The sequence below is a fragment of the Pollicipes pollicipes genome, unplaced genomic scaffold (assembly GCF_011947565.3).
Source record: "Pollicipes pollicipes isolate AB1234 unplaced genomic scaffold, Ppol_2.1 Scaffold_4002;HRSCAF=4701_pilon_pilon_pilon, whole genome shotgun sequence".
Lineage (NCBI taxonomy): Eukaryota > Metazoa > Arthropoda > Thecostraca > Pollicipedomorpha > Pollicipedidae > Pollicipes > Pollicipes pollicipes.
In genome coordinates this window covers 38,908,293-38,933,480 of record NW_023596420.1, presented here as the reverse complement: position 1 = coordinate 38,933,480, position 25,188 = coordinate 38,908,293, and the positions used below count along the sequence as shown (strand labels likewise).

At 53.0% G+C, this 25,188-nt stretch overlaps 1 protein-coding gene across 1 annotated transcript; it reads right to left on the bottom strand.

Annotated features, from left to right (window-relative positions):
• Positions 1-390: 390 nt before the first annotated feature.
• On the bottom strand, positions 391-24,095 carry LOC119094472 (protein expanded-like). Its single transcript, XM_037217529.1, has 12 exons — positions 24,072-24,095; positions 19,263-19,342; positions 15,485-15,668; positions 12,746-12,970; positions 9,738-9,809; positions 8,863-9,022; positions 6,264-6,443; positions 5,805-5,936; positions 2,387-2,417; positions 1,834-2,074; positions 1,064-1,212; positions 391-484 (listed from the first exon to the last, which is right to left on the bottom strand). Exons 1-12 carry the CDS (start codon positions 24,093-24,095, stop codon positions 391-393), a joined length of 1,572 nt encoding a protein of 523 aa, XP_037073424.1.
• Positions 24,096-25,188: the final 1,093 nt, after the last annotated feature.

Here is a 25,188-nt window from a genome sequence, read left to right as displayed (position 1 = left end):
TCGACGGATGGCGGTGACTGGTGATTACCGGCCGGCGTCGCGGCCTGCCCGGCCCCGACGGACGGCCGGCCGCCGGAAACGCCGGCAGCGCGAGCGACTGGTGGCGTGCGAGGATCGGCTGGCCGGCGGCCGGGTGCGCCGGCGAAGCGACCGGTGCGCCGCTCGCCTCGTGCCAGGTGCGTGGCCGGCAGGTCGGCGACCGCAGGAGACGGTCGCGGCACAGCGCCGAGATGAGGGGCAGGTCCAGCCGGTCGCTGGTCAGCCGCAGCTGGTCCACGTCCAGCTGAGGCTGGCCAGAGGGTGCCGTCGGCGTCGGCGGCTCGGCGCCGCTGGCCGGCGACACTCGCTCCATGCAATCCAGGTGCTGGCGGACCAGCAGCTGGTGCTTGTTCAGCGTTTGGCGCCGCTGTCGCTGGGACTGGCTTGGTTGGCTGACGGACACCAGCGACCGGTTCGGGGCTGCGTCTGGCAGCAGCTGCTGCGCCTGGGTACAGCACACCATCGTCGTCAGGGGCGCGCCCATCACCTGACGCGGCAGCAGCGCACCCGTTCCCCGATCACCCGACGACCAGCAGCGGCGCATGCAGATGGCATGGTGACAAACCGGCACCAGGCACGCTTCAGAACATCTGTCACAACACCGCCGGCCACTGGCTGACCGAGCTGACTAACCTGCCAGTACGGCGGTGGAGGCCGCTCATCGCCGTGAGCCGACGCCGCCGAGCGTCGCGCCGCGCCGGCCGACGCCGGCAGGTTGTCCGAGGTCGCGCGGTTCACAGCGGCGCGCCGGCCACTGGCGGCCGTCGGCAGTGCCGGGCTGGGCGCTGGCGTGCCGCTGACCGCGGACGCGCCCGTGGCGGAGGGGGCCAGCGACTGGCAGCTGAGGTGGCGGCGCAGGCTGTCAAGCCGCTCCGCCAGCGAGCCGACCGCCTCGCGCGTCGGGCCGACGCTGGCGCCGCGCGGGCCTGCCACACTAAGGAAGCTGCGGTACTGCGCACTGTCCTTGGGGGCGCGGCACAGCGGCGGCGGCGGCCGGCCGTCCGAGAGGTCCGCCACACCGCACCGCCTGGCGTCCATGTACTCCTGCCGGCTGATGCCCGGGTCCTTCAGCGGGTACATGACGTAATCTGAGTTGGAGAGCAGCTGGCGCTGGAACTGCTCGATCTGCGAGCGAGCCAGCTGGCCGATGTAAACGGTGGCCAGGCTGGTGCGCTGCGCCGGGTCTCGGCCACACGGCAGCAGCGGACCCGCCGCCAGCTGGGTCAGCCTGCCAGCTGCGGCCAGCTCCGCGCCGATCGCCGGCTGCTGCCAGCTGGCGGTTGGTGCCGACTGCTGCCAGCTGGGAGTCGGCACCGCGTGCAGACAGGGACTCAGCGAGGGTTGAGTCACCGCGTGACCCAGCGCAGGGTGCGGCCCCACACGTGCCAACGCGCCACTCGACACCGGACCGGGCGCTGGCCGCATCGCCGCGGGCTTCTGCGCCGTGCTGAGAGCTAGTCGCGACGCGCGAGGCCCCGGCCCGGGACCCGGGGCCGGGTGGGACGCGCGCACGTCCAGGCAGCTGTTGCCGCTGAGCACAACGCTGCGATCTGAGGCAGCTGGGCGCAACAGAGCGGCCGGCGGCGGCTGGGGCTCGAGGAGCGACGCCGTCGCCACGCACGCACGCAGCACGGTCACCGGTGGCCGGGCGGTGATGAAGCGCGCCGACGCCTCACCCGAGGCCGGCGCCCCGGCCGCCGGCACGGTGACGACGCGCACGGCAGCCTCCGCCGGCGGCGGTCGCTCGTCCACCGCCGCCGTCTGACATGACTGCGCTACACACACGGGCGTCACCGTCGTCACCGTGGCCATTGGCACGCCGCCCGCCGGCTCAGCCATCCGGGGCTGGCCGTGCCTGTCGTAAGGCACCTGGACGTAGTCGCTGTCCGTTTCGAACGTGCTGGAGACGGTGGTCTTGCGCGGGAACGAGCCGGGCGTCGTGACGACAGAGCCGACCGACGTGTGCGCCGAGTGCACGCTGTAGTCGATGTCCACCTGACCGGCGGCGGCCAAGGTGCCGCTGCACAGGTCGGCGCTGTCGGACGGGGCTACGCGCAGGTCAGCGCTGGCCGGCGCGTCGCCGTCCGTGGCACCGCTCGGCCGCAGCGGGCGGTGGCGCGCGCTGTCCGAGCCGGAGCCGGTGCTGCCGTCTGGCCGCGTGCACATGGTGCTGTTTAACGTCCGGCTGGCGGCGTCCGAGAGGCACGCGCCGCCGCCGGCTGCCGGCCGCGCGGCACCGCACATCGACGCCTCCTGCTGCGCGCTCGTGGTGCAGCAGGCCGCTGGCGATGCGAACCCTGGCGCCGGCGCCGGCTCGCTGGCCTCGACACGGCCGGCGGCGGCCGGCGGCAGCTGCGCCAGCGCGTAGTGTGGGTTTCCTGTCAGCGACAGGCGGCGCGGGGAAGGAGCGCAGCCGTCGCCGGTGCGCCCGGAGCCCCGCCGTGCGTCGGCCGCCGCAGCCGGCGCCACCGCCGCCGCGGACGGACGCCGCCGGGCTGGCGGGGTCACCTCACCACCTGGAGACGAGACGACGCGTCAGTAAGAAGTCTGCGTTCCAACGCACAAAGCAGCAGCCACTTGGTACACTCGAACCGAATGACCCACAGATGCGGAGTGTTTGGTCGGTTTGGTACACCAAATGATCGCACTGCCTTGAACATCTCATTTGGCGTGCCAGCTGAAGGCAGTTTAGTCTACACTGATAGCAAGTGTTCGCGGAGAACTAACTGCACAGCCGTTCCACTTCAAAGTGAAGTAAATCACACCGTACAGCAATGTTTGCCCACAGATGGGATAATTGTTCGGACTTTTGTCCTTGTCTGGTGTGCAAGCATCTACCGGCGTAAATACTTTATATATATATATATATATATATATATATATATATATATATGTACGAAGGGAGTTTCACTTGAAATATCAGTATCAACAGTGCAATTAAGGGCGGCAAAAAAGGACCAAGCACAACCTATTTGACAAATATTGTTGAAGGTTGCTAGGCATTTAGATTAGTGTCTTCCACGTAGTCATCGTGGTTTGGGAGCTGGAGATACAGGCTTCCATCCCCGAGCTCAGCGGCTGGACGCGTCATCCGCAAAGCTCTAGCGGGTGTGAGTTATTCTGGAAGTGCACTCGTGTTCATGGAACTGCCGTGGGCCGCTTTTAGGCACACAAACACTGATTGGCGTAAGTGTCGAAATGCTGAAATGTCTGTAAAACAAGGACATTTCTCAAGAGATTTTGTACATAAATATGAGCACCTTATTAAAGTCAAAATTCAAAATGAAATACCCTGTAATAAAAACAGTATGAGCACGTGTTCATACCATCAGACGAGGACAACAGTCCGTATTATTGTTTCATCAGTGAAACTGACGTCTCATCGCAACTCTTCCATAAAACTATGGTGTTTGCCTTCTTGCTCACCCACCACCCACGAACGGATCGCCAAAATCACTTACACCCATGTCCTCCACAACACTTGAAATCATACAGTATAACAACAGACATTAGTATTAACCTTATTCCTCGAGGAAAAAAGGGGAATGGAAATATGGTTGAGTCGATATGTCGGCAACATACTTTTATCGAAACAATAGCAGAAGTGAATTGAAAATTGCCGGCCAATGATACCACTCGATTTTTCAGTGTTTTTTTTTTTAACAGCATGTCACAGTTTTTACAGGACACCAGCATTCCGGGGATTAAACCAGGAGCGATTTCAAGCCATTACCACGATACAGTGCCTATCGAAGGATTAGAGTCCGCGAACATACGTGTACATGTAAACGAATTGAAGGAAATAGACATCATACATGATGCTTCATTCAAACATACAGGCGAGGTCCACACCTCCCTCAATTTTGGCTTGAACGTGTTTTGCCAAAAAATCTCTTCTATATCACTAAAGGAGCAACGTGTGTATGCGTGCGTGTATGTGTGTGGAGGGGGTGTGGGGGGTGTGGGTGTGGGTGTGGGTATGTGGGTGGGAGTGTGTGTGCGTGCGTGCGTGCGTGCGTGCGTGCGTGCGTGCGTGCGTGCATCGAGAAGTGTGCGGTAGTTTACGGTTTTTGTAATCATGGCCACAATATAGGGGAAAACGAAAATAGTTTGGTGGACGTTGCTCACAACGAACAGGTCTATAACCAGTGTAGTTTCCAGACCCAAAATATCCATCAGGCTTTCGAGATCAGTTTCGAACAGGATGAAAAGGTAAGTCGCTTTCCGGTCGATCATTGGTCACTAATACGTCGCTAGATCACAAGACCGCACTACGGTTACACTAGACCACTACGGGTGGGGCAGTTGTGAGACCGGCCAGTGAGCATCGTACATTCACCCGCAACGTGCAGCTGAGTTCACGTATCGATCTAACCTTGCTGCTGAGATCCAACAACAACCCCCAAAACACCCCGAAACGGTAGGATCCATGATTGGCGCACGAGAGCACGTGACCACATCGGCACATTGCCCCATATCTTGGCCAATACGACTGTCCCTTTTCTCTTCCGTCTGAATCTGTTGATCTCATTGCAATGCAATAGTGGGTCGGTGAGATCTGAGTGTCGGGTTTAGTGTGGCTCACCCGTAGTTCTTCAGGGTTTTCTGCGTGCGGCAATTTTACCTTTCTCATGTTACCCGAATGGAGACATGGAATCGTGCTCGTATTACAATGTTGCAAGAAAAGTCTGACCGACCATACAGCATGAGCCCACAATGAGTGACTTCCAATGCGTCAACTCCAAGGAAGCACAACGGCCGGGTTACGCCGGGCCGGGCCGCTTAAGCTGAAAATCGCATCATACATGGCTCAAGTAAGGATCGCCCAACCTGTGACCTCACTCGGAATCAAGAGGTACGATCAATAACTTGGCGTTCAAGTTATACAGTGCTAGTTAATGGCTGGAAGTAGATGGTGGTAGCGGTGACAGTGCTGGATAATTGAACGTAGTCAGTGTCAAGTGACAGCGAAATGACAGTTCACTGCCACCTCAGCCGCGCTGGCAGACTAACATCAATGCTTAGTCAGTATACTGCCACAAGTTCGGGGAAAAACAGCCTCCGGGCGTCAGTGAGTAAACAGACACCTCTGAATATCGTCAACCAGGTCAGCCTGCTGTCCATGTAGCGGTAGAAGTGACGGAAGGGTGGCATGCCATGATATTGCCTACATATACAAATTGTGATATGACCAAACGTACAGGGTTCGGTTCTTCACGGTGTCCATCCTTCCAGTCGGGGTGAGAGGCAGACGAGGCCACATGCGCTCAGTAGCTGAGTGCGTCGTAAAGCCCTAATGACGAAGGAATTGCGATATCGGAAGCGCCAACGACTTGCGAAACAGCTTCTGATACATTCATGTCTACGCATTGTGCAAAAAAATGACACGAGGTCCGTCGTTCCCGACAGTTATCATCCCGAGCCAGTGGCTTGTGACGTCATAGCCACGTCTCGACGGGTCTTACCCCGTGCTGCACCAGATTCAGTCGTCCATTGGTGACGTCACGGGCATCTCAGGACGGCGTTTGTCAATGTGGCCAGTGCCTCCGGTCCGGTGCAGCCGCGGACTGGCTGATCCGGAGTGGAACGCCGAGCCAGACCGGCACTACGCGATTTTCTTTCAGCGAGGGGCTGTTGTGTAACCGCTGGTCGCTAAAGAGTGATATTCAGGGCGCCACAATAACGTCTTCAGTTCAACATTCAACTGACTGCACAGAAAGCTGAGACTAATTTCCAAAGCTGTGGGAGCCTCAGTGCCGACTTACCGGCGGAGGATCTCTGTGACGATCGCGGGGAGGCGGCGTCCAGCTGCGAGCGGGAGCGAGTCATCGAGTCCACCCCGCTCTCGGCAGACTCGGCCGCCCCGCAGCCGGCCAGCAGCTCCGCCTGCAGGTCATCTGTAAACACCCGACCGCACCTGACTCACCGCCCAGGACCAGCAAAACGGCCCGGACTGCGGCAAGTTTATTTGGTGCCTCCTTGCCACCAGCCCCGCGGTCGTTGTAAGCCGCTCACCACAGGTTCACTTGCTTGAAGACTCAGTGGCTTCCCCGACAGTTCGTAATATCAAAAATCTGTTCAGCGCTGCATACCAAGGCATTGTCAAGATCGGCAGCAGCCGTCCCACACACCCTAACAAGGGCATCTCAACGTACGCACCCACGGCGTGGCGGCGGTGTTCGGGCCGGGGCGGTGTCGCTGCGGCCAGACGGGCCAGCACTCACCGTCGCTGTCGTCCAGGCTCGGCACGGTCCGGTCCGAGACGACGCCGGACGTGGCGTTGGACGAGGTGCTGGAGACGACCGAGACCCGCTGCTCGGCGTCGCCGGCCGACGTCTGCAGGTACTCCCAGCCCGGGCGCAGGTCACGGGGGCGCCGGAGCGAGCTCGCCGGCGTCCGCCGCTCTGCCAGCCAGGCCCAGCTCCCGTCAGGGGCGCGGCGTCGCTTAGCGTTCCAAAAGCCGATTTTCGGGTGGACGTAATCGGCTGCTGACGTCAGCTCTCAAGTGGACGTAATCGGTTGCTGACGTCAGCTCGCGCAGTGTGTGACGTGCGGCCGTGGCGGTGGCCCGGCGCAGCGCGGCGACACAAGCAATGCAACGAGCAATGAAATTAAGCAACGAAAACAAAAAATTATCAACATTTTTTAAAGTGTACGAGGCATCTGAATAAGTGTAGTGCTCAAAGCTTTCAGTTATCTATGCCGTGATGAAATTAAGTTTTGCAGCAAACTGACAATTCATCGACGAACGCCTGGCGTTTTGAAGGATGCATATATATATATATATATATATATATATATATATATATATATGTATATATATCTATATATATCATATATATATATATATATATATATATATATATCCTTCACATACATGAATAGGGCCACATAATTATTAGCATAAGGCATTGTGGTGCAGATGCACACGTCCTGCAACTTTACAGAACACGATCATTGGGTGCAACAAGTTTTTCAAATTCCAACCATGGTGTTGTATAGTGCGCCATTACAGAAAAATAAGTAGCAACATCTGTAATTCTTATGACACTAAATCGAGCCATGACCCCCACTCTATTTCGCTTGATTCAGTCCGAACAAATGACACCGTTTTATTCAAAACTCGGTTTCCAATCACTTTGATTCAGAATCGATTCGATTCATTTGTGATGAATCAGGTCTCAGGCACCAGTCTGCTGCCATGCACACAACAGCGCAGGGGGGAGTGCGCGCCACGCAGTACTGGCTGGGCGCCGCTCCACACCCGCCGCGGCCGCGGCCGGCGCAGGAGACTTGAATGGAGACAGGAGACAGAGACAGAGACAGAGACAGAGACAGACAGGATTCAGGAGACAGGGCCGGCGCGGGAGACACGGCTTCACCGGCCCGGGGATCACGGTAGGCGCAAGATGCCCTTTGGCTGGCCTATGAGGATCCGGCCTGCGGGTTGGGTTCGTAACCCGGCTAGATCTACGGCACCGTCGTCGTCTGTCCTGATGGGCCCGAAGGCCCCTTGGACCCCGAGGGGGCTTCATGTTCCCTGTGCTGCCCCCGCTCCCATGCCCCGCTGCGCCTTTCGCCCTTTAGGTATGTATACGAAACTCAACACGGGTCAGGGACTCGCTCTCAAAACGCAAGTCCGAGGTGAACTGCGACGTCCGCGCCCCAAAACATTCGGAACTCGCTGCCAGTTGGACTGAAAGTATAGCCGTTTTCGCTAGCAGGCCAAACATCCCAGCTTCTAGAAGAACTTCTCTATTTCCTACTGTTTTGATGATGAAAACGTCCATATTGGTGACACTTGTCCAATCGGTGGTAGAATGTTCCCTTTGGTTGCGATTCCTTAAATTTAGTAGCAAGCGTCAGCTTTGGTTTTCGGTAAATGGATGATAACCAATCAGTGAGCGTGACATGTGACATGAGAAATCAGGTCACAATGGTGTAGCATTGGGGCCACAGACTTCATCAGGTTATCTCCGAAACCCAACGTGGTATGGCAATGAAACAAGCGACGCTTTGCAGGGGTCGTCATAATCCGCTAAAGATCGGTAACATGGCCAGACATTTGCTGCACGAGGTCAAGGTCAGTATTACATCGACACATATTTCTTCATTCAATACAGATCAGTAATGTCACCCGCCATGTGCCATACGAGACCATGCAACGTAAAATATTTCCGTACAGATTTCTTCCCGTTAGGCAATGGCTTCAAATGACATCACCTCGCGCATTTTAAAGAATCCTATCATCGTGTGGAATCGTAAAGCATGCACGCCCTCAGCCTTCAGAGCGCACGTTTTACGACAAACTTGCATGTCTGGATGCCTGGACGCAAAATGCCACAGACACGATCCCAAGATGTCACAATTCGCGAGCTCTGAAGAGTCGGGAACACAAACTTTCACCGAGTGTGTAAAAACACGGTGTGCTCAGTTAACAAAATGTAAGTACAATGCATTCATGATTTATTCTAAAAAAAAAACTCTGGTGGAGGCTGTGAAACCGCCTCGTTCAGCGGGGAGTCTGTCAGTAGATCGACCGCCTTGTTCAGCGAGGGGTGAGTCGGTAGATCGACCGCCTGGTCCGGCGAGGGAAGAGTCGGTAGATAGACCGCCTGGTTCGGCGAGGGAAGAGTCGGTAGACCGACCACCTGGTTCGGCAAGGCAAGAGTCGGTAGACCGACCACCTGGTCCGGCGAGGGAAGAGTCGGTAGAGCGGGGTCGTGCCAGCAACACTGGGCTGACGAGGGCCGTTTCCTCTGAGGCTTGTACCAGGACAGCGGTCCACCACACGTGACAAACACAGTCCGCCACCGTACGCACCTTCTTCTGAACGCTGCTGGATGAGGGCGAGCCGGTCATGAGCTGACTGCGTGAACAGGTGGGTCTCCTTGCAGAGGTGGAACAGCTGCTTGGATTTCTCGTCGTCCGTGGTGTAGAAAGTGAACTTCTGAGTCAAGGCACTGATTTCAAACTTCTTTTTCTGGAAACAAAGCAAAATGTGGCAAAATGATATCCGATAAGGTTGACAGTGCTTGGCAATGGTCTAAGATAAAACTTTCTTATCACATTATTCGGAGAGGCACGACACAAGAACTGCCAAAATCTTTGGAGAAAACATTTTAATCGCAGAAACCAGCTCGTAAAAAGGCCCACCTCTCGCGAACGTTTCTCTGCCTTGCATGACCCAAGATAAGGTCACATTAAAACAGATCATGACCACTAAAGGCCATGGCTGTAAGCCATGTGTCTGCCTGTCATACTGTTGCTAAATGCGTCATACTTCTCGACACCTATCGCCGCTGCGCACAGTATGTGCCTTCATCTCCCAGTTCCCGTCTGGTTACGCTTTAGGCACGAGGAACTCAGTCTCTTTTGCTTGCATGTTTCAGTGCATAGTGTGCCACTTACTTTTGCCATAAGTGTGAAGGATTCGGGAGGGTTCAACGATTACAGTTTTCATTTGTGCCTTGACATTTAACATAAATTAAGTGTGCGATATGACTTGCATTGCGAACAGCACGCAGTCTTGCGTCCATCTTTAAGCACCCACAGGTATATTACAAGTCACATCTTTCCTCAAGACATCACTGCATTTGACACACGCCAGACGGTACAACGCTTCTTGTTAGAGCTGCGTGTAACTGACGAGAGGAGAGTCATGTCGAGATAGCAATGCTGTGCAACAGCTGACTCACCTCAAAGCCGAGCCTGCCGATGTTTGTCCAGATAAAAGACGCAATCAGCTTTCTGACGCTGTTCTTCTCCTCCTGTAAGGAAAGAAAACCATCTCAAAGGCAAAGGCGATCTCATGTTGCGACACATTCATTCAATGGCATACATGCTCAATACATACATGCATGCATTCATACATACGTACACGTGAAGCACGCCGCAGTAGGCAGTGCTTTGCCTGACCCCTGATCCCAACGTCCTCCTCCCCATTATTGAGCATGCAGAACTAAGTATGCTGTGTTATCTTGTGAACAAGAATGTTCGTTCAACAAGGATGCAACACAAACAGACCATACTTGTTTCTTCTGGGGACCCGTAGTTTCGGCTTCCAGACCCTCCACCCCCCCTCCAATATCGTGTCATCGATCTCCAGATCACACTAGACTGTGCCTTCCGTCTGCAGGCCCTACTAGACCGTGGCCTCGGTCTCCAGACCCCACTAGACCGTTTGTTTGGTCTCCAGACCCATTAGACTGTGTCATTGGTTTCCAGACCCCATTAGACTTTTTCTTCGGTCTCCAGATCCCACCAGACCTTGCCGGCGATCCTTGGACATTACTAGACCATGTCTTCGATCCCTGGATACCATCGAAATGACCGTGGCCCATTCCCCGTACCGACCGGACCGTGTCCCAATCCCCGTGTCCCACCAGACCGTATCCCAGTCCCTGTGTCCCATCAGACCGTGTCCCAGTCCCTGTGCACCGCCGGACCGTGTCCGGACCGTGTCCAGTCGCTAAGAGGCCCCACCGGACTGCGTTCCAGTCGCTGGGAGGCCCGCCGGACCGTGTCCAGGCGCTGGGAGGCCCTACCGGACCGTGTCCCAGTCGCTGGTAGGCCTCCGCCGGACCGTGTTCAGTCGCTGGGAGGCCCCACGGACCGTGTCCAGTCGGTGGGAGGCCCCGCCGGATCGTGTCCAGTCGCTGGGAGCCCCCCGCCGGACCGCGACCACTGCGGCACGGCGGCGAACCGGCCGCCGTGCGGTGCTCGCCGCTGGCCGGCGGCGGCCGGGTGCGGGTTGACCCAGATGGGCGGCGGTCGGCCGAGCTCCGCTCCCCGGCCAGCGCTGAGGAATGGGAGCGGCGCCAGCCTGCGGCGGACGCGGCGGGCTAGCCGGGTCGGCCAGCCTGCCTGCCCGCCTGCCCCCGCGTCGGGCTCGGTACGGACCGGACGGCGCGACGCCGCCGGTCCCACCTCGCTCGGATTCTCCGGTGCTTGCCGCCTTCTTTGCATTGTGTTACATAAACCAGGGAGGGGTAAGTAGTCGACACTTTGATGCCGCTATGTCATGGTGTGACAGCAAGTCGTGCGTCCATGCAGTTAACCTTAATCCGCGATCACAAAGGCAAGAAACAGATTGGTCGCATTCCTGTGGACCTTTCGAAACATCTGAAACGGGTCACCAACAAGCACACGGCTCGCGACACACTGTCATGCACAGAAGTTGTGCAATTCATGTCTTGAGGGTGTTCTGGATGACAGATGCTTAGACTTCTGAAAACTGCACGACCGCCGTCGCCGCATCCGCAACCTGGATTTTTAGCTCTCCTTGACGCGGACGGTTGGCCTCACTACTGTAGCTGTAATTATGACTCTAAGTGCATTTACAAGTGCAAAATTATTGGTGCTAACCTTCGCACAGAAAATTACACTAAGAACAGCACGCAAAAGGGTACGATGGAGAAACTTGGGCCATTTCTGAAGTATCTTGTGTTACACACGACGTCCTAGAACGGACCCATCATTTAAGCTCATTTATCGTTAGTGCAGCCTGGTAGTCAGTTACGCTTTCCAAAGTAGGAGGCTGTTTCGTTTTGTCCGTCATCTAGCCTTATCCCTTGTGCAAACAAACACTGAAATATGCACACTTCGGGGTATTAGCATGTCTAGGAAGAAGCGAGCCATTGCAGGACGGGTAGCACAAGGGGTGCAGGATCATCAAAAAGGATAAATCAGTTCGCTTGGAAACATGTAGTTACCTGATTGAGTCACCCCGTTACTGGAATTACCTGGAGAGTCATCGCGCCTTGGTTGCACGAAGTAAACGAACGATGTAGCAAAGGTGCGTCACTGCCCGTATGCATTTGCATGGCATAACTTTATAAATACACCGGACTTAAAACTCCACAAAAGTATAAGAAAGAAGCTTTGAACCTCATAAAGACAAGAAAAACTGGATAAATAACTTGATGAGTACACAAATAAAAGAAAACGGTAGGCTCACGCTGTGTTTAAAGAGGAACAGAAATGTTATGATATTAACGATATCATAGCTTCCGAGCATTGGACCACATTTTTTATCATGAATTATAGATGCTGTGGGGTTGATGTAATAACCTTATGTGTCACGCCTTAGAAATCTGAAAAAATTAAACAAATAGAAGCGTCTTCAATTGATGCGTTTCCACAATTGGACCTAAAAGCAGCCTACAAGCACCAAGGCCATTCCGGATGGACCACTCCTCACGAAGTTCAAGCATCCCTATTTTGTCCTGGCTACTTTAGATAATACGAGCCGAGTTAAATCATTTAAACTCCTTGGATACTATTCTGACGAATCAGGATGCAATGACGCAATACAATGACGTCTAACGAAATGTATCGCATCTGACTATTATATTCTTATAGTTACTGTCATTCACGGAGTACTGACGCTAGTTAGGCTCTTTTCCCCCATCGAACTCCTTCATCCAGCCCGCTAACCATAGGCGATGGCTCAAGTGATAACGTCAAGACTTATTTAATGGACGGTAATAGCACAAAAGCGGCGCATTGACAACTTTTGGTTTGTGCGAAAACAGACTCGGAGAGCTTCTATAAATTCAAACTTTGCACAACTTTGTGCCCTATGCCAAATCCAGCACGCAATCATCTTCCTAGCACACGATTAGCAAATGGACACTCTGTATTGATTCTACATCAGTCAGAAGACAGGCTGGCAAAGTAGCGCCGACACCGTTGGCGTCCATACCTGATACAGCTCCACGCCGTTGGGGCAGATGCCGAGCAGAACGGAGCCGGAAGTGTCCGACTTCCGGCGCCTGAGCCGGTACAGGTGCAGGTTGAAGGGCGCCTCGACCGCCGACGCCTCCCTGATATAAGCCAGCTCGGCCTGCGCACTGGACATGCCCCTGTTGTGCCGGTGTACGGCTGGCGTGCTGTTCAGGATGGACTCGGCGCCCGCCTGACCAATCAGCTGCCGACAGCAGGCGGCCTGTCAGCTGATGTTGAACAGGGAGACGACGGGAGCCGCGCTTCGCAAAACCAGACGGACCACCAGCTGAGCTGCCTGCCAAAGCGCTTCGAAAAGCCAGAACAGGCTGATATGGGGGCTGGGTCCACTTTTTAAAATGAATTGCGGGGCAACGAGGGTGGTGCGACTCAAAACTAACATTTTCCACCCAAACAATAACCCATGGATGTAACCATGTCTGTAAGATTAAGAGAATGAATCCGTATTGGAGGAGTCAAACTAGAATCTGGAGAAGACAGCCAGACCTGAAATTATTCTTTAAACGATTGTCGTGAAAACACGCGTGCTATGTCCTACCCTAAAGGGGGTTAAATCCCATCTGTTGCCAGCTAGACGGACACGTCCCCCAGTTTTGTGCAAATTTGAATTAAGTGCCATTTAGTTTTTTATCACATTTTAATTAAGTGCCAACTAGACGGACACACAAATTACACGCAACGCAGTAATCAAAGGAAATATTCCCAAAGTTGCCGTCAGGACGATATCACCGTAGTGCCGTGCTATGAAACACTTCGTTCATTAACGTGCACTGGTAACAACAGCTACCAACAGGATCCTTTTTCATGCCAAAAACTGGGCAGCAACATTGCAGTATAATGAGCGACCAGCGAAAACCATAAAGATGGTAATGATGAGCGAATGATCTGAAATGATCAATTGTCACACTAATGCTTTAACTTGCCGGTTACATCCAAAAGCACCACACAGACTCTCCTGAAGTTTGCCATACCAGTGTCGGACAGGCCACTTATCCTACATGCGCTCTGCGCAAATGCTCGCTTAAAGCATGGGTGTGAACATCGAGTGAAGCCCATTCCTAGTCCCCGAGCATGATAATCGATTTCTGTGCTCCGCGTGATATTCTGTGGCTTTATTGGTGGCCCCAGTGAGTCCTGGCAAACCAGAGGCCGTCCATAAATACATTTTGCACGAGGGAAGGAGTTTTTTTTTTGTTCGAGTCTAATCAAATCGCAACGATGGCGCGAGAATATCGCATCATGCTGTGACGTGGTTGGGGTGGTTGGGGTGGTTGGAGCGGTTATTAGGTATTAGTTAAAAGGTGTCGTTATTAGGTGCGGTAGATGTTGGTCATTAAGCAAGGTTGTAAATCGTGCTGAAATAGTTTCTAATAGTTTAAAACCCTAAACCAAACACGGTTAGCTTCTAATCTTTAACTCAATTAGGGGCCAAACGGACGTTACGTTTGGGACACAGCGCTTAGCACAGCGTAGCAAGGGAGGAGGCTTTCGAAAAAGGGAAAAGCAGCCTCCTCCATGTTTACAGAAAAAAATGCTGGCTCCACCTGGTAGGTGCGCTAAATTTTCAGCAACTGGCACTTAATCAACTTCGCATATTCCCGGGCATCACAATTTTTGATACTAGGTCAAGTCGCAAGCTGTGACGTCACAACCGCGAGCAGCGATTCACAATTTCCTTTGTTTTTCTGGACTTCCATTTTAAGTCTTAAGTTGTTCTTAACTAATTAATTTAAGTAACATTGCATCAAAAAATTATGAACTATTTTATTCAACACTAATTAATATCGAGTTAAATGTTAAATAATTTAATAAACCTTAACTAATTCAATTTTCCCTTTCAGTTGTGGTTAATTTACTTTGTAATGTAATCAAACAATTTTTCCGCTAGCTTGAGTGCCTCTAATAACGGTCGGCCACACCATTTCACATCGGTTCACCGTTCGAGATCATGTAAGGCCATCTTGCAGGTGTTAAAGCAACGTAAGTTGTGTTGCCCAATTGTGGTTAACAAATTGGTATAACTGAGGCATTTTCATACCAATGACTTCTATATAGCATTTTAACCGGATGAGTGCGAAATCCTTTACATTTGATAACAAGACCTGGACTTGGCACAACCATGACGTGATATGATACGACCTCAACGCTTACCGTTTTTAGTATTATAGCATTCCACTTTACCAACTATGCATAGCTATGCGACGCAAGAATACGCGCTCGTCCGTTTGATTCCGGTCACATAGCCCCTCGATCAATATTAAGGAGGGTGGAGGTCCTTGAAATCATTTGAAAATTTGGGATGCATCAGCGGTCGCCATCAGTGATGGACATCAATAGAAAAATTTCTCAGGAAGGTCGACCGGGGCTCTCGACTGTCGTTTGAGTTTTTTTCGGTCCGACGATTACATCCTGAAATACCGAGAAGCAAAAGTTAAAATCAAGCCCTCTCTAGGCTGCCGCGGATGGCGAAATACCCCAGACTGTGCCACATGAACACGTGAGTGGCTGCTCCAGGAATGCAGCCACAATACTCGCATGCGCTGCCCCGTTGTTGCACGAACGCTCTGCAGCTCCGGCCGACATGCGCGAGCGCAGCGCCTAAACACGGGACGACGAGACCACGCCGGCAGACGCGTGACGAGCGGGACAGAAACAGACGCCCCCACCACTACCACTCTGTCTGTGAGCGGACGCGTACCCAGTCGGGGAAGTAGTCGGCCGGCCGGAAGTACTGGGTGCCGGCGTGAAGTGGTCGGTCGCCGAGGTCAGCCTGCAACGCCCAGCCGGCCAGCAGCAGGCACAACTCCCGGCTGCACGCCTGCCCGTGCGCCAGCACGTTCTCCCGCAGCTGCAGGTAGTAGTGGTGCCGGGTGACCTGATCCCTGCAGGGACAGACAGACAGTGTCAGCCCACACAGCGGTGCCGGGGGGCCGGTCCCCACAGGGACAGACAGACAGGGTCAGCCCACGCGGCAGTGCCAGGTGACCCGGTCCATGCAGGGATAGTCAGGCAGGGTCAGCCCACACAGCGGTGCCGGGTGACCCGGTCCCTGCAGGGGCAGACAGGAAGGTCAGCCCACACAGCGGTGCCGGGTGGCCCGGCTGACCAGACAGGAGGGTTGACCCACACAATGCTGACAACGCCCCCGCGAGGACGGCCCGAGGGCACCACGCAGTGGGTGCAAGCTGACCCAGGCTCAACGGGCACATACAAGGAGCGGAATTTTTAGCAGGTCTAGCATTGCTTCGGTAGCCATGCGTGAGAAACAATGAAATTAAAAACATCACTGTTTGCAGGAGTGCCTACGTTGCATACTCCTGTTTGGGATTACTAGATAAGGCTTATATCCTTGCATGGAGTGAATTGCCACAAAAGTCCAACACGAACTCATTAGTGTACCCGCACCCCAATCATCCTTGTGGAAAGTGTCGCCCTCGACTGCGCCTTGTGGCTTTGGTTCTAGGATCCATCCACAGTTGTCAACTAAACGCTGGGTAGGGGTTCAATTGTATACAAAATACACACGACATATTCCACTCCATGTTCAGCGCGTCTACACGCCAGATGATCTGTGCAGGCTGATCACGTACAAGGCAAGGTGACATAGTTTTAAGTTACAATCACTTAAGTGAAAGCCCTGCTGCGAGACAGAAATATCTTTATGTCCTGATGTTTCGGCCCCTCAGCATATTTCCTGATGACACTTTTTTGGTTTGCTTTGGATTGGAGCCCATTCGACCGGTTGTGACCACTTCAGGACCACGAAGCCTGAACGAGAGCGGATAGTGGTGGAACAAAGCTATATACACCTGGGGGTTCCTCCGCCGAAACTGAGCCCGCACAGTGCGCAGGGGCCACCATACGAGCTCTATGCTCGGCGCTCTGATGGGGCACTGGGGGTGCCTGGTACCACCAGGGGCACCTTAGCGCGCTCGTGGCTCGTGCATGTAGTTTGACCCGGGCAAACGGGGCGCCACGAAGTCGCAGGATAAAGCAAGATTGAGGAAAGAAGGTTGGATGCATGATGAAACGTAAGATATGTAACACCCTTTCCACGCTAGCGTTTGTTCGACTGGTACCTAATTTAGTTCAGCCGCATTCCACAGACACCTCGTTCTAAAACTAACGGAACATGGGACGCACAGGTGCCGCAACTCATGGCTTTTCGTCAGGTCTATCAAAAATATGTTGTCAGGTTTAATATCCTGTAAACATTATTCTTTAAGTAATTTTGTTGAGACATCGCGGTCCAGTGGACCATATCACGCCTGTGTATTTTGACCCATGGGAAAGACTCATGGAGCATCCGTCGCACAATGGAAATGACGAAGATGTGCATGATAATGATACAAAACGCCTCCGGGGTGAGTTGATTGCGTTAAAGTTACAGCCATGCTGATAACCCATACCGCAAAACATCATCATATTCCTTCGTATCCATCCTGTCAAGCATTTCAGGCGTGGTACCAAATCATGCCCCTGTCTAGTAATGCTTGCGTGAAAAGGGGTAACTACAAGACGCTCTAAGTAGTGCTAGTGCAAGGTGATGCGCAATGCACAAATTTGATCGACTGGTTCTGCTGACAAGCTCCACGAAGCTCCACGACATGAGATAAGACTCGATGCCGCGTCTCTTGCTCTCACTCAAGTTGATCTCGTGCTGACGTTTCAGACACCAACGGCCCTCCGCGGTCTAATGCTCCTGCCCACCACGCGCCACACGGGACGGGAGGCTGACCCACAGCGACTCTGGCGCCGCCCGCCAACCGGCCGACTCACTTCCCGACCGGAAGTGAAGTACTTCCGGTTGGGTGTCGTTGGTGCCGCCCGGTGGCGGCGCGCGGCGCAGCGCAAACTTGCCGCAGTCACCGCGCACTAGCCGATTCGGTGTGGGTGAGAACATTGCCGTATCTCGACAGGAACATCAGATGCAAGAAGGCGTTTGAAAACGTAACAAGCGCGTTTTTTAGATGTCATGAAATAAACTGTTTTACTTCGTTCATCTGCGCATTAGTTTCCACACCTATAAATTCGATGTCCCCTGGTGTCCGTCGCAGGCATATAACGCGTAGGCATGAACATGAGGATGCACCCACTGCCGTCGAGAGCAAGCATTTGTCTGGCCTAGGCCTTAGTTAAGCGTCATCGCGCTTCATCAGTTGTTCTTCCTCAACCGCTCGCTGCATAACCCGACTGTGACCTGGTAAATTTGTGACCCGCAATGAAGACTTCCTAATGACCTGCATGGGGCTGAATAAGAAGCTTGGCTGTACAGCCGTACATGTAAATATCTTGATACTCACCAATGAAATTCGAATTGGCTTTAAAGTAAGTAAGTCGAAGAATGCGAAGTAAATGGAAGCGCGACACTGAATTCAAATCCAAATACGACGCTTTCACAACGCATATCGATGAGGTTCAAGCCTCACACCGACTCGAGTAAAGGCCAAACCGTACGACTATTAAAAAGTAAGAGGAGGAGCAACAGCCACAAGAAAGATACGCGACCACGTCTTTAACAGCAAAGGATACCACATGAATAATACCGGTATGCTCCAGCTGGCTACATAATGAGCTCAAAATTGTTTTTCTGTAATGCTCTAACTTTTTCCACACGCGTGTTTGTGGCGTGTGCAGCATCAAGTTGAGTTCCGCTTAAAGTATTTCTTTGCACAGAGTGGAAGACGACATGATCGTCAGGAGTCCGTCAGCCTCACTCGTCATTCAGACTATGTGTTCTCACAGACTACATATTGATCGCTGTCGTCTCGCTGAGAACTCAAGATATGGGTTTCTCACTGCCTTCGACTTGACCGTTATTTCAAGCCTCTGATTTTATTTTAAAAAATGGATTCCTTCCACAAAATAGTTATCAATACATTGGGAGTTGGACTGCACAATTTGAAAGAGTGTGCTATGATACTGCCTTTAATTTGGGTTGTGTTACCACGCATTACGATGCACAGCCTATTCGCACCTTGGACAATAGGTGCGATATATATAAATAAATATATAATGTAATATAATAAATATAATATAATATAATAAATATAATATAATATAATAAATATAATATGATATAATAAATATAATAAAATATAATAAATATAATATAATATGATGAATATAATATAATATAATACATATATAATACAATATATAAATAGATCTGAGCTTGCCCTATCGGGCAAATATATAACAGTTCTTTCCCCAGAGAAATTAGGAGTACTCCGTCGCACCGTGACATGTACATGGCGTTGACAACGCAACCTCACAAACCGACGCATCGAGGAAAGGAAGGTGCATTCAGAGAACTAGACCCGGACCTTAAGCAAACAAGTTTTGAAATATACTAATCCACGTTAGTTCATGATCACAGCGGAAGAGTGCAAGCAAAAGCGAATCAAGACAATGCTCGTTCGCACTCCAACCGCAAACCGCGAGCTAAAACTACGCACTGCCTCCATATCACTCACCTGAGAAGGAGGTGACACTCCACGTAGAACTTGACCCGTAGGCTGAACTGAAGCAGGGGCTGGTTTGAGGCATCTAGACCCTGAAAATGTATATTGATGGGAATCTTTTATTCCGAACGCGACAAATTCCACCATGCGGTCGCATCACTTTGTTTCCTTCCTTCTCCGAACAATGCAGGACAGCAGCAACATCCGGCGCAGTGTAGCTGTGGCTGGTGTTGAAAAGTGCATTGGGCTGGTTGGGTATCATCACAGATGTGCAAGTCGCAATCCAATGCATCGCAACCCAATGCGTGATCTGTTTATTTAAAACAATGGAGCAGAGGAAACCCAACTGTCTGACCGCGGCCAGCAGCGCTACAGATCACAGAACACCATACCCCTTTCCGCCATCCCCCCCCCCCAGGAGCGCAATAGTAAAAGGGCCCTCCAACCCCCCCCCCAAAAAAAACAAAATGTCGGATATGGCGTTAGTGGAAGCATGTTTTTAAGCATGTTGTTCGTAGACTACATATATATATATATATATATATATATATATATACATATTTTTGTATATATCTTTATATATATATATATATATATATAAATCTTACACATTTGTACCTTTTACAACCGAAATGGATGCCGGGCGCTACCGCGAGATCAATTCTGCCTGAAGTTTATATAGTCAATGAACTGAAAACGTCATGTGTTAAATGACAATATGAAATAAATCCATGGCACTTTTCATTTGAAAATAGTTCAGTGGACTCTTTTTAATCCGATATAGAGCGCAAAAACTTTGTTGAAATTTTTTTCTGGGTTGTGCAAGGATTTCAAGAACCCACCAATGTAGCTTAAAGAGCAAAATGGTTCAAAAATTTGTATTAACATGGCCAAGTCATTTTTGTCTGGATATGCTCCACATTCAACCAGAATCGTGATTAGTCATGCAAACAATGTAACACAATTTTGAGCAAGGGCACCCGCATATCTTAGCAACGAAAACCTCGACACCAGGCGTTGCATTCTCCACAGGCCGCTCGTCGTCGGCCCCGCGGCCAACACTAGGCCTTAGCCAACAGGTGGACGCAAATAATGATGCATTTGAAAGAAGAACCTTTGAACGCTTTTGGACATACAATTGTGCATTTATAGATATTCCGGGCGTATATTTCACTTATGCGATTTTTAGATTGATGATAATAATAACAGACTGGCCTGTACAGCACCGCGAAGTGGTCCTCGAATCTGGTGGTGAAACTGAAAGAGTAAAGCTAAAATCTTTCATTTTCGTGCTGTTGTAACTGTTAAGCTGTCCAGAAGATAACCACAAAGTTGCAAAAAGTGATTCGCGCAGTGTAATCTTTGAACCCTACGGCTTGATTTTGAATGAAATTCGGAAACATCATTTTGCGATCGTCGTTGTTGCGCGATCCCCTAGCCGATCCGAAGCCCCTTAGCGGGATACATAATTTCACATTAGTCCTCTCTCTGACGCGGGAGGCCTTGTGACTCACGCCATTCACCCCGGATCAACGTATGAACCGTCATTGAAGCAACAACATCCCTGATCGTCGCAGGTGGTCAAATAATTGGCACATCACTTTGACCAAAATGACTTTGGAATACTCTCCCCGAAATACTCTCCCCATTTTCACAGGCGTGCAGCTCAGAAACTAAGGGGATTTGGGTCTCAAGAATGGCAGGGCTGTTAACTGCACCAAAAAGTATTCAAGACGGCCATTTCAGTTCAAAACCCCACATAAATGTTGAACATTTCCTTCAACGGCAGGTGTCCTGCACAGACTGCCCTGAAGTGCATACCGCACAAACACTCTGATGATAAGCTGTACTCCTGATCTCGGCGCGGCTTCCTAAGGGGCCTCGCCCGCCCTCGTCCCAGGGTGGCAACCACCCATATGCACCCAGCCCCTTCCATTCTAGGGAAGCTGTCTGGACAAATCAAACATAAGCATCTGTTGCGGGGGAAGGGGGGACAACTGCACACGGGAAAAAAACGGGACGGCAGCACGGCTGCTGGGAGCGTGACCTCGAACCGTCACCTAACCAGCCTGTCTGCCATACAGACCACGGCGTCGGCAAGCTGTGAGTGAGGCTTCACGGTGGACGGCACTGGAACGGGCCGGCCTAACACGAGGCGCCACAGCGGACGGCACTGGAGTGGGCCGGCTTAACACGAGGCGTCGCAGTGGACGGCATTCTTAACACGAGGTGTCACGTTAGACGGCACTGGGGCGGGCCGGCTTAACACGAGGCGTCGCAGTGGACGGCACTGGAGCGGGCCGGCTTAACACGAGGCGTCGCAGTGGACGGCACTGGAGCGGGCCGGCTCAACACAAGGCGTCGCATTGGACGGCATTCTTAACACGAGGCGTTACACCGGTGGGATACAATAGGAGCTGAGCGGACGGCCTGGTGGGATGCGATAAGCGCAGAGCGGACGGCCTGGTGGGACGCGGTGGGAGATGAGAGGACCGCCGGGTGCGACACGGTGAGAGCAGAGCGGATCGCTCGGTGGGATGCGGTAGGACCTGAACGAGCCGCCCGGTGGGACGCGTTGGGAGCTGAGCGGACCGCCCGATGGGACGCGGTGGGAGATGAGCGGACCGCCGGGTGGGACTCGGTGAGAGCAGAGAGGACGGCCTGGTGGGACGCGGTGGGAGATGAGCGGACCGCCTGGTGGGACGCGGTGGGAGCAGAGCAGCGTCCTTCTACCACCGGATGTCGCGTAGTGTCATGCGCAGCATCTGGGCGAGAAAGGGCGTCTCTGCTATTCCGACTGGTGTTATCATGAGCAGGTCCAATCATACGCTGGCAAATCGGGCTCTCAGCGAGCGCAGCTGGATAAATGTCTGCAGTGGCTGGTGGACTGGTAGGCTGCTGTGGTTGCTATGATGCTGCGTTTGTTGTGGCCGCTGTGAATGCTGTGGATGCCGTGGAGCTGTGGATGCTGTGGATGCTGTGACTGCTGTGGCTTCTGCGTGTGCTGTGAATGCTGCTTATGCTGAGGGTGTTGCGGATGCTGTGTGAGATATGGATGCTTTGGATGCCGTGGATGCTGCGTGTGCTGTGGATGCTCCTGACGCTGCATGTGCTGTGGATGCCGTTTGTGCTGTGGTGCCATGGATGCTGTGTATGCTGTGGCTGCTGGGGCTGCTGTGGATACCTGGCATTGATTATGCGGAGGGATTCCGCCGCGGCTTCAACTCTAAGCTCCCGCATGAAGTCATGCTCCTTTGATCTTGACCGAATCCCAATTCAGCACGAAAGTATCTGTTGCTTTCTCACCGGCCTCGACACGACGCCCAACCGAAGAATATGAGCATAGCTATTGTATCAGGAATATCTCCGATTGTTTTTCCTTGCTGAGCGCTGCTTGAATGCCAAACCGTAGATATCTAATGTAGTCAGGCTGTTATCTTATCACTTTTGTCATTAGAGGACAAAAATTTGAAAGGCACGGCTTTCCGGGTGACGTTATTCAGAGATCAGTCGATGCCGACAATCACTGATCAGGCATGGCCTAAAACCACGGCAACGGCCTCCACTTGGGGGGGGGGGGGGGGGCGAATAGCACACCCATACATGGCACTTAGAAATTCGCCACCGCGATTTCTGGAACGCATATGGAATCGTTGGTTGGAATATCGAGCCAGATTTGGGCGGTGTATGGGCCGCCTGAACTCGAGCATGCCATCCAGTCATACAGGACAGCGCATATTAACCGCAACTGTAATCGGCTGGCACTGCTGGCATTGTTTGGTCGGAACACTGGGCCGGAACTGGTCGTTGTTACGTTGCCAGACAAATTAATGCCATGGCCGCTAAGCGCACAGTTAGAGAATGGGCATGATCATTGTTTCATTATGACTTGCCAGGTAGTAAGTCAATCAAATAGGCGTGAAGCCTTTCACAGACTAAAAATGGCAGATGCCAACAAAACCTTGCATAGGCGGGGGCAGGTTATGACTGACATGAATGCTGTTAACATATGTGATTACAACATTCGTCATGTTTTTCGCTGAACGCACCCGACGGACTAACACATTGCTTATATCTCCGGTCAGACAGGTGGCAAAAATGAAACTAACTGATTCGTAGGGAGGAAATATTGTGTTAACCATGTCCCAAGCTCTCAGATGTGAACATGTTTAAATGCTTCATGATGGAGTGATCGTAAACGGCTTAATTCACACAATTTTACAGGAAAATATTGTGAAAATCAAGCACTACCATGTGGTAAGATCGGCGGCCAGGGACATCGGCGTTTCTGAGTGCCACCGAAGCTTCTCATGCCTGTAAGATGAACGCTATCATCTGCCCGCAATGTGAGGGTCCGGCGCCGGCCGTCCTCCCCGTCCGGACGGTGGAGAAACGGCACAGGGTTATGTGGAGTTTGTGCAGCCGCCTGGGCTCGCTGTGCGGTACCCGAACCAGTCTCACGGCGGCTGTTCCGCCCGGTCACGTGACCGCCGCGGACCTGGCGGCAGAGCTCAGCGGCCAGCGCGCCGGCGTCCCTCCCACACCGCCTCCATCACGGCCAGCGCGGTGTTCCTCCTATGCCACCCCTACCACGGCCAGCGCGCTGGCGTCCCTCCCACACCGCCTCCATCACGGCCAGTGCGGTGTTCCTCCCATGTCACCCCTACCACGGCCAGCGCGCCGGCGTCCCTCCCACACCGCCTCCATCACGGCCAGTGCGGTGTTCCTCCTATGTCACCCCTACCACGGCCAACGCGCCGGCGTCCCTCCCACACCGCCTCCATCACGGCCAGCGCGGTGTTCCTCCAATGCCACCCCTACCACGGCCAGCGCGCCGGCACCCATCCCACACCCTCCTCGCCATCTCCATCACGGCCAGCGCGCCGGCGTCCCTCCCACACCACCTCCACCACGGCCAGCGCGGTGTTCCCCCAATGCCACCCCTACCACGGCCAGCGCGCCGGCACCCATCCCACACCCTCCTCACCATCTCCACTATGGCCTGCGCGCCGGCGTCCCTCCCACACCATCTTCACCACGGCCAACGCGCCGGCGTCCCTCCCACACCATCTCCACCACGGCCAGCGCGCCGGCGTCCCCCCAAACTACCTCGGCAAGTGATCGTTCTTGAGAACGTCGGGCTTTCAGCGTCCCCTTACCCGCGGCGCTAAACTCTCAGCAGTAATGCGTAATGCCGCGCCGGGCCATGGCTACGGCGCTTACTTCCGACAGAAGCTTTGCGTTTGATGCAGCACCAAAACGTGTCCTACGCCGTCCAGCACGGCTCGGCTGATCATAAATTCGACGGTCTTTTTGTTTACAGTAACCAGGTGCAACGGCGAAACCCGTCCGCGCTGCACATGCATTGGGAACGAGCTGGAGTGTCTAACCAACAGGCACAACCGGCCATGTGGCGATAAAATGCCCGAAGTTTTACCAAAAAGCCGCGCATTTCGTCATGAACGACGGACAACGAGCGAAGAAAAATGAACGACGAACTTTGCAACAAAGATTGCAAGAGCCAGCTCGACGCCTTATCATTGGTGACTGTCATGTATCTGTGTGGAAACCGAATTCCAACCGAAGTTCGTTGGAAATATCCGCTTTGTGATGCACACTGCACTCAAAGGAGGTGTTCGTCAATGACAGTCGAGTGGCGCGCCATGATCTTACTTACATCAGATTGTGACGTCTTCCACGCTTTCGGTGCGTACTTCCCAATCTTGTTCTCTGTGTCCACAAACACATAATCGCCGTCTGAAAAATAAGTTAAACGGATGAGTCTTCTGGAACCATAGCTCCACACCACATCAAGCTACCACTCCGATCCACGTGTCCATACGGTGGGGGAGAGCAGGCCACTGTCTTCAAGCGGATCCGGCTTGTGTCCAGACACCGCTCCGGGGGTCATTACACCAGTCCCAGTGGCGCTGACGCC

What these genes read in the sequence shown, in the direction of transcription:
- LOC119094472 (XM_037217529.1), bottom strand. Translation starts at nt 24,095, where the DNA reads ATGGGTGCCGGCGCGCTGGCCGTG. An exon ending in GTGCCGGCGCGCTGGCCGTG is followed by an intron (nt 19,343 to 24,071) that starts GTAGGGGTGGCA and finishes ATACATTTTCAG; the next exon opens with GGTCTAGATGCCTCAAACCA. An exon ending in CCAGCAGCGTTCAGAAGAAG is followed by an intron (nt 6,444 to 8,862) that starts GTGCGTACGGTG and finishes CCTGGCTGGCAG; the next exon opens with AGCGGCGGACGCCGGCGAGC.